This window comes from Vidua macroura, chromosome 10 (genome assembly GCF_024509145.1).
Source record: "Vidua macroura isolate BioBank_ID:100142 chromosome 10, ASM2450914v1, whole genome shotgun sequence".
In the NCBI taxonomy this organism is placed as follows: domain Eukaryota; kingdom Metazoa; phylum Chordata; class Aves; order Passeriformes; family Viduidae; genus Vidua; species Vidua macroura.
The window spans coordinates 17985158-18002001 of NC_071580.1; the positions used below are offsets into that span (position 1 = coordinate 17985158).

Sequence of the window (16844 nt, forward strand, 5' to 3'; positions counted from 1 at the left end):
CGTGTGTTGACTTACGATGTGTGTGCAAACCTGTCTTAACTGTGGGCGGGAGGATGGCAAAATGAAGGAGGAGTAGCTGGATGTTTGTGCGACTTGAGGAAGGGCTTAGAGAATGGGATAAGGGTCTCATTTGAGGGTAACGGGTGTTTCTTTAAGGGTAGCTTTGATTTCCTGGTGGAGGGGGCTGGGGAGGAGTGGAGTTTGTTTAGAAAAGGCAGCTCAGCAGATTCTCCTCCTGTGCAGCAGTGCAAGGGTGAAAGACAGGCTATTTCTGGGCAGGAATTAACTCTGGTGGCTACTTCTGGCTTCCTGGGAGGAACAGCAGGGTATGTGGGTGAGGCAGAGCTGCCCTGAGGGAAAGATGCTAAGGGGAGCATTTTGCTCCAGACTACTTATTTTGAACTGTAGGGGAATGCTCCATTTCCAACATTATTATCTGCTTTAATAACTAGGGGTTATGGTCTCTAATTCCTCCTTTCAGCTCCCCCAGAGCCACTGTCCTCAGGGGTGCTGTTCATTGTGTGACACCATCAGGGATTCTTGGTGGTCTGTGCTTGCTTGGACCAGCATCTGAGCAGTAAGAGGATGATTACAGCACGTCTTTCCCACAAGTGTCCCACCCAAATTCAGGTCCTGGGGTCTTAGCTCTGGCCCATAGCAGTCTCTCTTTGTCTGGACTGCCTGGCCCATTTTTTCTGCTTCTCTCAAGCCAGTATAATGCAGTGGAACATCAGCGTTGGCTTCTTTAGGCTACAGAATTTATTGCTGTTTATACTGGGTCAGATTCCAAACTCAACTAGAGGGAAGAGTAACTGCAATGTGACTTGCTTTGTGACCAGCGGTTCCAAACCTGCTCGGGTCAGACAGCTGCTGACTAATTCCCCATCTTAACAACTTACTTATAGCTCTAGAGTTTCTAGAGCAACTCACAGCTCAAAGTATGTTCACCCTTCCATGTTAATCATTCTAGCATTTAGAAGTGTTTCGGTGCTGGGGTTTTTAAGTGGTTGTGATGTTCAGATAGATTTTTATAAATTGCCTTCCAACTGAAAGGCTTGTTTTCCTGTTTGTTTTAAACTGGCATTCGTACATACAGGAAATACACAGTATTCTGCCATGTTGCTGTTGGCAGCTATTAAGTTATCCTTGTCAGAACATGCCAACAGGATTTCTTAGCGAGCTAGCAGAAAGAAAACAAGCAGTTTTCAGATGAAACAGACCCCATGCTTGAGTTGTAATACAAATCTCTTGCTAAATGCTATGTAGATTCTATAATCTTTTGGTTTAAGGCAATCTTTGAGACTGTAGGTTGCAGATTCAGATCTTTGGAGTAATTCCAGACCTGCATTGCATAAGCTGACATCATTATTTGGCCTTCAAAATTGGAGGAGCCAGTACCTGAAAATAATGTATTGCTGTCAAGAGCTGGCCCTCTTTGATCCCCAGAACAAGCCATCTCCTGGGCTTGCAAAATCTTCTTCATCCTTCCCTCATTTCTGATGTAAACCACAGGGAACTCTGGTCACATCTCAATTCCTGTAATAGTTTTGATCTAAATTAGAGTAGTTCTGGTATGTTGAAGTAGTCTGTGCTAAAAGTGACACACAACTGGATGTGCAGCCCAGAAAATACACAGGCTCTTTGTGGATCCTTAGCAGACACTGCTAGTCGCCAAGAAATGAAGCTGGACTTAGGTGGTAAAAGTACAGCACTCTAATAATCCTCAACTACTACTATTTGTTGCTGCTGAGAGCCTGGATTTTCCTTCAAGCTTTTGATTTGATGCAAGTCAGAGCCAGCTTTTGTGGTTTGGCAAGATTTGCAGTAAAGGTTCTTTTGGGAGAGGCAAGAAATGAAAACTTTAGAACAGAGGAAATGTTTAAAACATAATAATACTGTGTTAACAGTCTTTAAAATCTCATTTTCTAGCTCCTTTCTTTATGAGCATGTCATTACAAACAACTGATGTGAGCTGGTCCCTAGGTTTGAGAGCCTGTCACTTGTTTTTCCCAGAGGTCTGTGACTGGGCTGCAGAGCCTGGAAAGCAAGGGAAGATCCCTCGTGCCTGTTACTTTGGGGTGAAGGTGTCCTGTGAGAATATGCTGTGGCCAAGCTGGTGCTTTCCCTCAGCAGTGTAATTTCTAGCAGGAAGGAGGGAAAGTTCAGCTCAGCAGCGTTAGGGCTGGTTAAAGGGATTGGGAGAAGGAGGCCAAGCTCAGCTGTCACACTGCTTCTCCCTGCGCCGGCCGGGATTTTCGTGTGTGGGTGGATAACCGCGGGCGCTTTACTCCACAGGCGGAGATTTCAAGACTTTGCTTTAAACGCTAAAAGCGTGGAAATGCTGCCCTGAATCTTGGTGTGTCTCACTCTCCAGGCTGGGAGGTGTTCCTCGCCAGTCGTCATTCCTGGGGGAAGGAGAGGCAGACGGTGGGAAGACAGAGGACTCGGGAATGTCTTGGGAAGCTTCCAATGGCTTGGTTGAGCAATCAGGCCTCTAGATCCTTGTCCAAGTCCTAACCTGGTCCAATCATCACTAGTACGAATGTTTGCTCCACTTTTACAGAAGGAATAATGAAAAAAGCCCCAAATATGCATGTGGTTAGTTTTTAAAGTGCAGAGGCAGCCCACAGACTCTGGCAGGTCCCTGGGAGAAGGCGTAGCTGTCATGCTGACAGTGAGGAATGGGAATGCCAGACTCCAGCTTGGCTCTTCAGATGTGCACAGACATCTAATCTGGGAGTGCACATCACCTCACACACGTGCAGGAGCCTTTCCTGTGCTTATCCTGATGGACATACATGCCTTGTACATACGCTCTGCATATGTTTGGAACTGTGGTCATGCTAAAATGTTTTCTGGTCCTGGTGAGGCCACATCTGGAGTGCTGTGTCCAGTTCTGCAATCCTCAGTACAAAAATGAAAAGGAGTCACTGGAGAGAGTCCAGTGGATGCCACAAAGGCGATGAAGGGTCTGGAGCATCTCTCTTATGAGGAGAGACTGCGGCATCTGGGCCTGGTTAGCCTGGAGGAGACTGGGGAGATCGCATTAATGCACACAAATATCTCAAAGGGGTGCCAAGAGGATGGTGCCAGGCTCTTTTCAGTGTGCCCAGTGATGGGACAAGGAGCAAAGGCCATGAAGTGAAACATAAGCAGTTCCTCAGCATGAGGAAGAGCAGCACTGGAACAACCGCCCAGGGAGGTCATGGAGTCTCCCCTTCTGGAGACATTCCAAACCCATTTGGATTAATTTCTGTGTAACCTGCCCAGGTGACCCTGCCTTGGCAGGGGATTGGACTGGATGACCTCCAGAGGTCCCTTTCAATCCTAACAATTCTGTGATTCTGTGAAAGAGTGCTGCCTTCTTCTTAATTTATTCTGGTAAATATGTTTTCGTTTTATGTAACTAAAGAGGGTTGGACATTTCTCTCTTCCCTCAGTTTGAAGTCAGTGTGAGTATGGACCTTTAGAAATTATTAAAACTGTATTTGATTCTTTGTGCTGTATATAATTTTCCTGCTGTGAGATTATTTACTAATATAATTTACAAAATCTCATGTAAACACCCACAGAGTTACAAGGTAAATAGTCAAAGGGAAAACCTGAAATGTGCCAGGTTCCCTTAAATATGTTGTGTCCTAATCAAGAGAAGATTTTTTAATGAAAGACCTTTTATTTTCTTGCTTTGATTTCTAAGTGGACTTTTCTTCAGTGTTAGGGTCTCAGATTTCTTTTCTTTTTTTTTTTTTTTTTTTGTTTTTGTTAGTAATTAATAATGGAGCAGGCTTTTAGTATCTACCCTGGAAGGTAAAAACCCTTAATCACAGTAACATCATTAGTGCTTTCAAGCATTTAATTTTGATGCTTGACAAAGCGCATAGCCATTGATAAGAACAAATAAGTGTTGTGTGCAATTGAGGGAATAAAGAAAAGCATGAAAACCCCTAAGCTTCAAGTAATTAAATTTAAATATGTTATTTGAATTTAGCTGAGATAATGTACAAACTGTGGGTATATTTTTCAGTCAGTGAAAGACCCCTTGAGTAAACATGGTCCATTTAAATTCAAATCGTGGGGAGTGGAAAGTAAACCCCGCTGTGGGTAAGAAGGCATCTTCAATAAAGCACTGGGCATTGTGTATCTTTGATATCTGAGTACTCATGTGCCATAGTTTTATAAAGGGCTGTTTTCACTCATGGATGCCTACATGCCAGAGACTTTATTGCATCTATTTATTTCCTGTTTTTTTCCCTCTTTCCATCCCCCCCACCCCTCCTAATTTGAACCAGTAATGAAAAACTGACACTCTGCCTCTGCCATCCTTTAAAGTGCCTCAAAACTGCTACAATTCAGCACTTGCTAGCCTTGGGACATGGCTTTATGGCATTTGGGTGAAGTTTTTGTAGTACATCTGTGCTCCTTCTCTCTCTGTAGGCTGCAAGCTCAGAACTGAGGTAATAAAACTACTAGTAGGTGTTTAATGGCAGGTTATTGAGGAAGTAGATGAAAGAAAATTGCAGCATTCACATCAGTAGGGAGTGGGGTTTTTAAGGGAGAGGAACTGCTGAGCTTTGAACTCAGGAAAGTTACACTTGGTGCTTTTGTTCAAGGGGAGACCCCTTTTTAGACACCAAAATACCTCATTCTGTGAAATGGGCTGTTCTGGTAGAATTGGTGCTTGGTATGTGCAGTCTGTGCACGTGTGGCAGAAAGCTGGCTGTTGTAAGCAGTGATGATTGAGAAACAAGTCATTGCTTACTGTTCCTTTCCAAACATAAAGGAGCAGGGTGGAGGAAAGTGCAAAAGGTGAAAGAAAAAGTGATCTCCCGCCCCCTTCCATAAGTTTCATGGGATCTTACTGTGAACACCTTAATTGTGAACGTTATTCTTTTTGGTCAAGCTGTCCTCAATGTGTTTTATGTAGGAATGTGTGCATCTAATGAACAGCTAGCCCACGCACATACAAGAGAGTATTCTCTCTTTTATTCTGCTTGTGATCAAAGCATCATTTTACAACCTGTTACATGTTTATCTTCACATCATCCCTAAGAGGCAATTTAAAGGCAAAAGGCAGAAGAACAAAGAACGTAAATATTTTGCACAAGCTCACTCAGAAGGCTGTGTCTGCTGCCTGGAGTGCCATGTTGAGCTGGCAGTGCTGACATCTTCTTTGTCCTGGACAGTATTGACCAGACTCTTAGGCCCTTTGGTGATACATGTGCAGGGAGAAACTGTTGTTCTTCCAGGAGTCCAGTCTTTCAGGTCAGATGATGGATCCAGAAAAGCAAGGGGAAAAAGTAAACCTGATTTTTAGGGCTACTTGCAGAAATAAAAGGGAATTGGTAACTGAGGATTGTATCCATGCAGTGGGATAACTGTAGGACCTCAGAGTTTCAGCTCACCATCCTGTTGCATAGACCACTGTAGGTCTGTGCTGCAGGGATGTCACTCTTGAAGACTTCTTGCTATTCTGTGGTTGGACTTTGGCATTCTTTGGATTTCTGTTTAACGTATGGAGAGACAGGATGTGCAGTCTGAACAAAGTCAGGAACAAATGGCTCATCTGCAGAATCCAGGACAAAAGAAGATACTAAATGTTAAGGAGGATGAATTTGCATATAAAGGACAGGAAGGAAAAAATTAGGGCCAATCTTAAAAGTGTAAGGAGTAACAAAGGAATTGATGTACAAGTCCTTTTTGTGTCCTGGAAGCCAGGAGCGTGTTGCTTATTCCAGTATGGTGTAGTGCCTAAGATCAGCTGTCCATTTTTGGGGGGAAGTGAGAAAGCACTTGTTAAGCTATATAAAGCTGAGAGTCTTTCACTAGAAGACTTAGTTAATATGAATTCTTCTGCTGCAAATAGCCATTTTACAACAGAGAGAAAATGTGTTTTCATACAGCATTTACCAGCCCAATATTGAAGGACTCACTAAATTCCAATATAGATGCCTGCTGAAATGAAATGGAAAACCAAGGAAGTTAAAGAGGGGATAAAGGAAAGAAAGTGAACTTTATCCCTACAGTTCTTGAGGTCAGACCAGCATAAGTGATGGATTCTCAGTAAAAAGAATTGCTTGTCTGCCCTGCATGAGGCAGAGATTAACTAAGCAGATTTCTCTCCGCTTGGTTTATCAGTAATGGCGTGTGCGTGTGTGTTTTAGGGTAACAAATCTGATTTCTAATTTATTAGCTGAGCAGTATTCTTATTGCAGAGGGAATTAAAAAAAGGTTTGATTCTCTCTTGAGGAAGTGTGAGGTTATTAAGCAGGTTTGCAGTTGTGCCACAGATATAATTTGATGGAGCACACCTGGATCCTCCCTGTTGGCTGTGTGTTTATAGTCTCCTCTGTCATTCAGTATTTGCCTTTGCCTGTGAGAGACAGACAAAGAAAAAAGAGATAAAGGTTTTGGAGGCATTTCTAACAGAGATGCCAAACTGTCAAATAGTAAATAGGGAAGCAGCTCCCTGATGGTTTCACATCAAGAGGAGACACCCTTTTGTGACTGCAGCATCTACCGGTTATTTTCACTTCCATCAGAACTGTCTGATATGGTCAAGTAGGTTTGAGGCTTTCAACATTCAATTTTCCTTTCATTTAAAGTGACTGTTTTATTTATTTGCCTTTCTTGGTAGTTTTCAAGGATATCTGTTTCAAGGATACCTTTAACTTTATAACATTTTCAGGGATCATCATCCCAAAGTTTAAGGTAGAAAAAGAAACAAAAAGAAAGGGAAGTGGGGGAAAAAGAGCAGCTACAGCATCAGAGGACAAAAGAAGAAATATATTCAATTTAGGAAGACCTCTAATCTCTGGTTATACAGGACAGCTTTGTTAGATAAGATTAAAAATTTCATGAATGTCCCTTTTTATCCCTGGAGACTCCACCATTTATACCAGCTATTGTCAGCATCAAAAGAGCTTGATAACAGCTGGCTAGAGATGTGACCACACAGCAACACAACAGCAAGAAAGGGGCAGCCGGGTTCATAAATCTTCAGAAAACCCGTTCCCCAGCGCAGCCATGAATCTGCTGCTATCACAGGCAAAGGGAGAAGGCATTGTCCTCCAGCCAGTCAGAAACCTGAACTTCAGCATTAGCAGGGGCTCTTTAGACAGTGCATGGTGCACAAAGAGATGTTTTCCATTATCTTCTTCATTGCAGCCTTTATTACTGACACAGATACAGTTTAAAGGGTCTTGGAGTTTAGCTTGTTGCTAGGTAGAGTTTTTCCAAAAATGCTGCAGCCCTTACCCTTGGTGGTGCAATCCTGCTCTTTCTATTCATGGCATCAGTGCAGCACCACATGGGACAGGGTCAGGAGATGCCATTTTGGCACACAGTGGATCAGTCTCTGGTATCTTTTGGCTGGGAAGGAGCTATCATAGCCAGAATCTGGCCCTTGGCCATTTTCCAGGGACTGCTCATAGATTTGGGCGTAAGCAGGGCAAGTTGTGAGGCACAAATTGGCTCAGACTGTTGAAATACAAGTTTCCTGGTTTTAGTGGGAGGGCCCAAATTCATATGTATTCAGCTTTACTCTGGCCTTACAAAATTCAGTGGCAATATTTTCTCAGCTTTAGAGAAAACAAGATAGGAATCTCAGGAACTTCATAAATCATTTAAAGTAAATAGCTAATGGAATAACATCAGTTAATTTTAAGAGATGGAAGAAGAGAGGGCTGTGGACCAAAATGACACAGGACAAAAATAAGAGATCCTTTTAATACCCTGATCTCTTATGAAGGTTTTTACCTGGGCAGCATGAACATTGCAGTGCTTAGACAACTGTGTTGTTATTTCAAAACCCACCTATCTAGTACTGTCCAGCATACAAACCCAATCTCTCTGAGAGATGATTAAATGCAATTTTGATAGAGAAAACAGGAAAAATCTTTAATGTTTCTGATTTCCCCTCACCCCCACCCCCAAGAAAAACATGATTTCTGAAAGTGCTCATGATGTGAAAGTTACAACTAAAAATACATGTTCCTCATTAAAACAAAATGATTGCTTATAATGTTTTGTTTGTTTGTTTGTTTGTTTTTTCTCCTGGCAGCTCCGTCCCAAATTGCATTGATCCAGGCTAAGGAGATAACAAGGCACAGTGTTGCCTTGGCTTGGCTGGAACCTGACAGGCCAAATGGAGTCATCCTGGAGTATGAGGTCAAATACTATGAAAAGGTACTGCTCAAAACGGACAAGCAAGGAGTTCCCTTTGGGCTTGGGCACAGCTTTTTTACTTCATTCCAATGTGGTTTATTTCCAGATAGGATTCCATCATTTGAAAGCAAATAGATTCAGTTTAATAAAATCCAGTTAAGGATTTCATGCACTTGAATAGTTGCTTGAAAGAGTAACACTCATAGGCTGTTCCCGCTGTACAGTATGAGATGATTTTGTTATTTCTTTCCTACCTAGAAACTGAGCTTTTATAGCAATCACATTTATAATGAGAGTCAATAGTGTTCAGCAGAAGTGAGACATTAACTTTACTTCATAGACAGAAGTATAATAATGAAGTATATAACCGAGTCATAATAAAAAGATCTGTTTGCCGACAGCTTCTGCTTAGAGTGATAGTGTGGACTGGCTGGCTTTTAATAGAGAATAAGGAGAGAAAATTAGATTCTTCATACTTTCCAAGTTAGAGGGAGATGTTATTCCTTCAAATAACTTCTCAAGTAGGGAATTATGAAAAGAGCTATTTTCTTTGAAGGCTCTCTGCAAAAATGAACAATTACCTGCTCTTGCTTCTGTGCGCTGTCTCTTGCATGCACACGAATACTTCTAATTTTTTTTATTAAAAAAATCACTTACTTGCTTTCCACATACATTAAAAGGCATCTGATTTGCCGGGAAGCTAGATTATTACATTTTCTGATAGATTTTCTGGCCAAAAATAGAACAATTTTTAATAATGGACTTTCTGGAAGACGTTTTCTAAGTTTTTCTTTTTAAAAATATTTTTTTCATTTTTTATATGGCTTCTAGCTGGTAGGAAGAAAAAGAAAGTGCTAGCATGTGTGAATAAAATGTGCTTGTTCATCAAGAGGATCCTATTTGAATGCTTGGCTGTTTTCCAAAGGTTTTCATTGTGTGACTTCTTAAATAATCAGTGATATATGAGCGTCACACGTACTGCCTCATCCTCCTTTTTTGGCTTGCTCAGAGCCCCATGCAGCACACAGTGCTAGGGGGATTGAGCAAGGCCAGCAGCAGGAGCCCTCAGGATGTACTTTGAGAATTCCATTGCTGTTACTCATCTTTCATGAGACAGTTTTGGCAAGGCACTGGGGTTCCAGGTTCACAGTTTCACTCCAGCACCGCTGTGCTCTGCCTTGGCAGGACCAGAACGAGCGCAGCTATCGCATCGTGAAAACGGCCTCCAGGAACACCGACATCAAAGGCCTCAACCCCCTGACCTCCTACGTGTTCCACGTGCGGGCCAGGACAGCAGCAGGCTACGGAGACTTCAGCGGGCCCTTCGAGTTCACCACTAACACAGGTAATGGCATTCCCACCCAGTTCAGCTTCTCCTCCAGCAGAGAGTGCAGCTATAACTGGGCTGTGTGTGGGAGTTTCCCGATGGATGCTTGGACTGTGCTGTGTGTGCTCTGAGAAAATGTTCCTCTGTGGCCACATGGCTGTTTGGTGATGGCATGATGCTGGCCCGAGGCATCTATTTGGATATGCTGTATTGTAGATTCTAGCAGTGCTTCACTGTGGCGTAAGGAAACGGGCACCCTGTAAACTCTTGGAAGCCACTGATGCTTGAGAGATTTTGTTTTTGGAAAAGTAGACATTTGCACGTTTCTGGAATATATTATTTCAAGGAGAATAGAGCCCTGTTACTCCCCTTTACAAGCTATTGACACAGATTAGTTAGGTGTCCTACATCAGCTCCCATACTTGCACTTTTCTTTAGACAGTTAGATAAAGACAAGAATGTTCAAACTATGTTGTCAGTAAGGCTTTTCACTTTGCTTAAGGAAACATGCAGATTTAGCCCCCAAAATGTTTGCTTTTCAGTGGCAGAAAGGCACTGTGACCAAACCTATTTTATTTTGGACATAGAGGTCTCCTTAAATCAATTTAAGGTCATGCCAGTTAGTGGCAATATCATTCAGGATGTTAACAACTGAAAACAATCCATCAGGAGGAGAGTAGACATTTTAAAATTACTTACTCTCCTACTGTCAGTTGTGGAGTGATCATCTGGTCCCCTTGAAAGAAAAAGGAGGAGGAAAGAAGTGTGGAAAGCAATTAGAAAGGCAAAAAACTTAGTCATTATACCCTCTGAGCAGCATTGGAGGGGAGAAGGAGAGGGAATCCTTGTTCCTGGTGAACTGAAACTCCCCAAATCATTATCAAACATCATGTCTTTAGCTCATTAACAGTTGGAAAAATTGTGTCAAATGACTATATAATAAAGGCCTGAAAGTAGATGTGAGTGCTACTCTAAACTGCCTTTATAAGCCAGAAAGCTCATTGAGTGCTACCTAGGTTGATTTTTTTGAGGTTGTCTGACACAAATGCTCCCTTTTCTGTTTTCAGTTCCTTCCCCCATCATTGGCGATGGTACCAATCCCACAGTGCTTCTTGTTTCAGTGGCTGGCAGTGTTGTTCTTGTGGTCATTCTCATTGCAGCCTTTGTCATCAGCAGGAGGTAAGAATTTAAGCTTCTCTCTCCCTCTCTCTCTTTCATCAGGGAGCTTTTTGTCTCCTCCAAACAAAGCTAAATTCTTTGATTAGCATCATAAACAGTACATTTGCATTACAAGCCTTCTCCCGTGTAGCTTTGATCTTCTCGACTTTAGTACCAAGCAGCATGTGATGTAATGGCAATAGTTCCAGCTCTATTTGCCCTTCAAATGCAAAGCTGATTCCAATAACTGGCATTGAGAAGCAAGCCAGCTAGAGATTTGTGGTTAGTGTAATTTGAAGTTAAGTTTAATGGTATGGGTACAGTAGATTTTCTTGCACTGACTCCTGACAGACAGGGAATAAACAACGGCACTTTTGTTAACTAAGCCATCAGACTGCCATGCTGGTGATTTTGGTATTAGTCTATGAGTCTGTACTAGACCTTCTGGTGTGAGGGGATATGACTGTAAAATGGCAGCCACAGTCATTCAGCATCAGAAGCAGTAACACAGCAGAACTGGATCGATGGGTATTTCATCGATGCAGCACCATAATCTTCCACCAAGTGCTTGTTCATTCTCCCAGATTCAACCCAGGCATCAGGAAGAATCCTGTGAGTGGGAGGACAGTGTAGCAGAAACACAGTGTGAGTGTTTCTGTCTTCACGTTTGTGTTCAATCTCGTTTAAAAAGATCAGCATAATCTTGCTTCAGTGTAATTTTGAGATAAAACTGCTCTGTATCATTACTGCATCTGCAGCCTGGGATCTGAGGGATGCACGTTTTGTCAATCTCTGTTGGTCAGTTTAATGGCATCAGCTGTAAATGCACTCAAACTCCTCTTCATTTGCTCTCTTTAAATTGTCCTGGGGAGCAGTTAAGTGACTATGATTGTGATATCTGGAAAGTAGATGTGCATTGTGATCGCTTTCTGTGGGTATTAAACTCAAAGCCTCCATGCTGGCAAGAGGAAAGAAGAGCAGAACATATGAAAATGTGGTGTGGAGAGACAGGTTTATTGAAAGCCATTGCAACAGAAAACAGCATCACTGAGCTTGATGACTTAATCTCCTCTCCGCTTTTATTGATCACTTTATTATTTAAGATAGGATTGATAGCAGGATACATTGGATTTCTAATTATGAGTCGCCACCTTGGAGAATTGAGCCTGTCGAGCTGCTTTGAGATTATTCCTTCCCCTTCTCCCCCTATAAAAAAATGTCTCTTCCAAGGCTGATAAACACTGCTTGGTGATTGGCCCTCAATGGATCACTCTTTAGAAAATGAACTGTCAACCCCTTGCCCTCGTATTGATTCTCGTTAGGATCGGCCATAAAGCTGTCAGAGGAGAGGCTGCCTGGAGCCAGGTACTGACAGACCTGCTGGGCTCAGACAGGTCTGCTCAGGGCTGTCTGCTCACTTATCTCTGCCCACGAGTGTGCAGTCACACAAAGGCACCGCAGAGCAGGTGGGCAGCAGGGACAAAAGCTGGGCCCAGGCACTGGTGGCAATGGAGATAAAAGCATCCTGGTGGCCACGGGCTCGGGGATGTTCCGTGGCTCTGCACTGGTCTCTCTCAGAGAGGCCATGGAAGGGGAAAGACAGAGCAAGATGAATGAAATACTAGGACAGTGAAACTACTCTGTGCATACTAATGCATGGTGCCTTGCTAATTAATAGCCCTTAATACACAGCTCTCCAGTAGCTGGAAGTAGCTCTCAATAAACAGAATCTACTTTAACATTCACTGTAACTCTAATGATTTTAACCATTATCACAATGTCATTTAGAGGTGTGGACTTTGGGGATATTTCACGATGTTCTTACGCCAGCAGAAGTTAATAGCAAAATAATTATACTTTGTTCCAAAATTACTTCAGATGAGAAAAAGCTTTTCTGTCCAGAGAGTCCCCATGAGAAGGTTTTGTAATCTAATCATGACCTAAAAGTCATATTTGTACAATCAAACCTGTGCTTTGGCCTGCTGATACGACCTCTCTGCATCCACGAGCCGATGTGGGAACAGGGCATATGCTCTGGGTGCCCACTTTTGAACACTGGGTTATTACTGGTAATTTAGCCTCATGCTTTTTTCAAGACATTGTTCAAATCCCAAAATTCATCTTTGCAGCAGAATTGGTCGAAGGACTTTGCCTTCAGGCAGCTCAAGCTGTTTGGCTCTGTCCTGCTATGCGAGAACCATCTGCCTAATGTTCCTTTAAACTTCCCGAGGTTTGGATGGGGACAGCCATGGAGCAGCAGGCAGGACATGGCATGGGTGTTCCTAAACCCTGCTCTGAAGGAATGCCGAGGGAAATTGCAGCATCTCAAAATGAGTTGTAAAGGATTCGGGGAAGTGTAAAACAGAGAGAGACACCTTCTAAAAGGGCTTGTAAGATGGTCTGACCAAGTCCTCTGGTCACCTGAAAGTTTCTGTCTGAAATTCTTCCAGCTGATGGATTGGTTTATCTTGGGTTCTGCTGACACATTTGCCCACCTTTTTCCGGTGGTGTTGGAGCAGGTGCTCTGCCAGCCTGGTGCCTGAGCCCCCCATCCCCTCTTTGTGTGGGAAGGAGGAGGTGGGAGCAGGGGCATGGCAACCAGGTCCTGCTGTTTCACCTCAGTGCCTGCTAATTCCCCCCCGCTGTTAACTCCTCTTCATCACCAGCCCCACCTGTAGCTCTGCCTGTCTCTGACCCCTGCAGTTCCTGAAAGCTTCTGTGTTCTTTTCCTGAATGCCGGCTACTTAATCACCACTGCCAAAATCCCGTAATTAGGGGATTCAGATCTGTGACAAAGGCTCCCTTCTGCCACTCAGGTGAGCTGCCCCAGAGGCAGCCCCAGCCCTGTGCCCTGTGGCGTGGGGCTCCTGGGCTGCTCTCCAGGACAATGACACACAGCAGTGTCCTGCCCAAAGCCAGGCAGAGAGGTCAACAGGTGACACGGTGAGAGGTGGAAGTAGGTAGTTAGTTTAGAATGTATTATTTAAACTTAATAAGCTACAATTACATTGCTTGAACAGTAATCCCTTTGTTTCCCTTTGCTTTTTGCTGTCTTTGCGTTTTAGGGAGGGAAGGTTATTTTTTAATCTGTTGTGAGGGTGCTTGTACTTTTTTAAAAATAAGGTAAAGAGAATTGTTTTCATACTTAAAATGCTTTCATGCAAAGTCTGTTTGCATTTTGTATTTCCCATCTGAAATTTATTTATTCAAATAAATTTGAAGGATCCTGATTAAAATGCAGAATCTTTTTTCCCTTTTTGTTTCTTTCTTCTGAGAGAAGTTGTATAATACCTGAAACCATCTCTGCAGTTCCCTTAGGTGACCTGGTCTTTTGTGGCCTTGGGTGAGATTTGTACTGCCTCTTCCTTCTTACACAGTTCAGTAGCTGGGAGCAGAATCCCATTATTTTACTCATCTCTGTTATACCAGTGCTGTAAGTTCTGGGCCAAATAATCTGTTTTAATGGATGTTTGGATCCAGCGTGGGTTTTAATAATGCTCTTCCTGTAATTGGAGCCATTTGTGCTTCAAGAGAAGAAGCTCCCACTGGTTTGTGGTTGGATGTGTACCTGCTTTTTCTGTCTGGACACAAGTCCTGTCAATGTTGGGACCTGTGACCCTTGGTTCAAAGATCAGGTTGTCTTCACATATCAAACAGGACTTTCTTCCTTCTGTTTAATGGTTAATTTGTATTTTTTTATTCTTGGCATAGTGTGTTGTATGACCCAGCACGAGACTGCAAAGGGAAAGGCTGGGAATGGCCTCCCAGCTGACAGCAGTGGGAAGCTGCCATTCCCCACAGGGCAGGTGCAGAGTGGGAAGTGAGATGTTTTTTGCTAAGGGGCTGAGGGGTTTTGCTGACTGGAGAGGTATGGTAAGACTCAGGGAGATGTGCTGCAAGTGAGGCTCTCAGTTATGTCTTCTCTTCCTGTTATCTGCGAGTTTTTTGACCCCTTTTAACTCACATCTTCTAGGTCTTTGTTGTACCTGCTCTCATTTTCCTCTTCTCCTTATTCACTATTTTCAGCCTATTGATTACCCCAGTGTCACCCTGGTGTCCCTGGCAGGCCTGGTTGTCCCCTGCCCCACTCCAGGGAGCTGCTGCACATTTCTGGCTGTGCCATTCTCCCCTCCCATTCTCCAAGCTCAGTTTCTCCTTCTGCCTTCCCTCTTCTCTCCACTCCAGCCTCTTGCCAGTCAGCTCTCCTGGGTCTGGCTGGGAAACCTGGATTTCCCAGGAGCAGGCAAACTGAGAGTAAGCAACAGTAAGCCCTTCTCTCCATCAGTGTCTGTTCTGTGCTTTGTTCTGAACACTCAAGGATGGGTGGGTAAAACCCCAAATAATTTCTCTGCATCTACATACCACTGGATGCTGGGCAACTTCAAATTCCTACACATTTGGCTGAGCAGACTCCTAAATATCCTCCCTAATGGACTAGCTTCTTGTATTAGCTTTTTGTAGTGCTCCTTGTCCATTGGAGCTGAAAGCTGAACTAATTAAATACATAACTAGCTTACAATATCACAGGTGTAGGTGTAGAAGTAGTAATCTATAGAATTAACATACTCCATGTTATTGCCTCCACCTCAGAGAGTTAGTAGAGGAGTTCTGCCATCAGGAGTTCTTCAGCCCCTTCAATTAAGCAAGAATAAGCAACATCCTTGGGATCTTAATTTTTGATGGTCAGGGTTGGTGATTTTTCTTTTTTTTCTGCTGAGATGCTGATTTCTGTGTTAAGAGACTTGTTTCCAGTTTTAAATTTGCTGTTAAATAAGTGTATTGATGTTGGCATTTGCCTAATGATGTTTGAAAGTCAATCTACCAAAACATCTCTGTTGTAGCATTTCAATCCCTGTGTGGTATGGTGAAAAAGCAATTTGGCCCCTCAATTGCAAAAGTAAGTTTGAAGGAAAAGCAGCCAAAGCACAAACTTTTTTTTTCATTCTTAAATGCTGAGATACAAATAGATTTGTGTTTCCTTTGATGCTCTGTTGATGCCAATAACACGTAGGAGAGTGTGAGGATCCTCCCGCCCTGGCTGTGTGTTGTGTCATGGCTGTGGCAGGTGCCAGCAGCTCAAGTCTCTGCAGGTCAGGACAACTGAGCTTGTTCCAGAGCGAGATCTTTATTTTGCACTCACACGCTGTGTTTTGTTCTGACAGGCGCAGTAAGTACAGCAAGGCAAAGCAAGAGGCAGATGAGGAGAAACACTTGAACCAAGGTAAAAGGCCCTGGTGCTTGGGGGTTTTGGTTTGGGTTGTAAAACATGGCTCATGTTCTGGTGCTCGGGAAACAAGGGATTACATTCCTCTTGAGGTGAACAGGTTTCTGTTTTCCTCTCTTGCAAACATCCTGCTTTGAAATTAATTTACTCCAGTAACAGGGAAAATAGAAGTGTCTGGGTAAAATGTTTTAAGAGTACAGAGAGAAGAAGGGTTTATCAAGTGTTTCCATTGTTTTTTGCCATTGAAAGATAGCTGTTCTTAGCCACTTGATTTCTAGGCAGGATTTTTCCCCACAACATTCTGCTAAAGCAGTTGCTGAATGGGCCAGAGGCAATCCTGCAAGAAAGGGAATGTGAACTTTGCTGCCTTTTTTCCAGCACTTAATCCTACTGTTACTTCCATGTGCCAAACCCAGGACCTGGCTCCCACAGGACAAAGGGATGTGTTTTACTCTCACAGGTCCGTGACAGGTTATGCTAGTGATGGCAGTGATTTGTGAAGCTCATTAATTGGCAAAAGCCTGATTCCTTACATCAATATTGGGAAATATTAAATGTTTACACTTTAAAATATTGCACTGGGGGGGAAAAAATACTTAAGTCCTTCTTTCCTTATCACTCATTCCTGGCTTACAGTACATTTTTATTGTACACTCTCTTTGCTGTTGTATATCATTAAGGCTTCAGTCTCATATGTTCTGTGTTCAGCAGCATGTAGATCAGTGACTTCAAATAAAACATTTCTGCCTTGCAGGTGTTAGAACATATGTGGATCCTTTTACATATGAGGATCCAAACCAAGCTGTGAGGGAATTTGCCAAAGAAATCGATGCCTCTTGCATAAAGATTGAAAAAGTTATTGGTGTGGGTAAGTGCCAGAACTTTTGCATTTTTTTCTGTAAATACACTTTTCAGTTTGCTTTTAGGGAATGTGTGATCCTATGATTTTTGTATGACAGTTCTCCCAAATGT

At 42.9% G+C, this 16844-nt stretch overlaps 1 protein-coding gene across 1 annotated transcript in view; it reads left to right on the forward strand.

Moving 5' to 3' along the window:
- Positions 1 to 16844, forward strand: part of EPHA4 (EPH receptor A4) — a 104149-nt gene that overhangs the window by 68788 nt on the left and 18517 nt on the right. The window contains exons 6-10 of the mRNA XM_053986106.1: positions 8060 to 8184; positions 9349 to 9508; positions 10558 to 10669; positions 15811 to 15869; positions 16627 to 16740. Coding sequence (XP_053842081.1) covers positions 8060 to 8184; positions 9349 to 9508; positions 10558 to 10669; positions 15811 to 15869; positions 16627 to 16740 — 570 coding nt within the window. The remainder of the gene's footprint in view (positions 1 to 8059; positions 8185 to 9348; positions 9509 to 10557; positions 10670 to 15810; positions 15870 to 16626; positions 16741 to 16844) is intronic.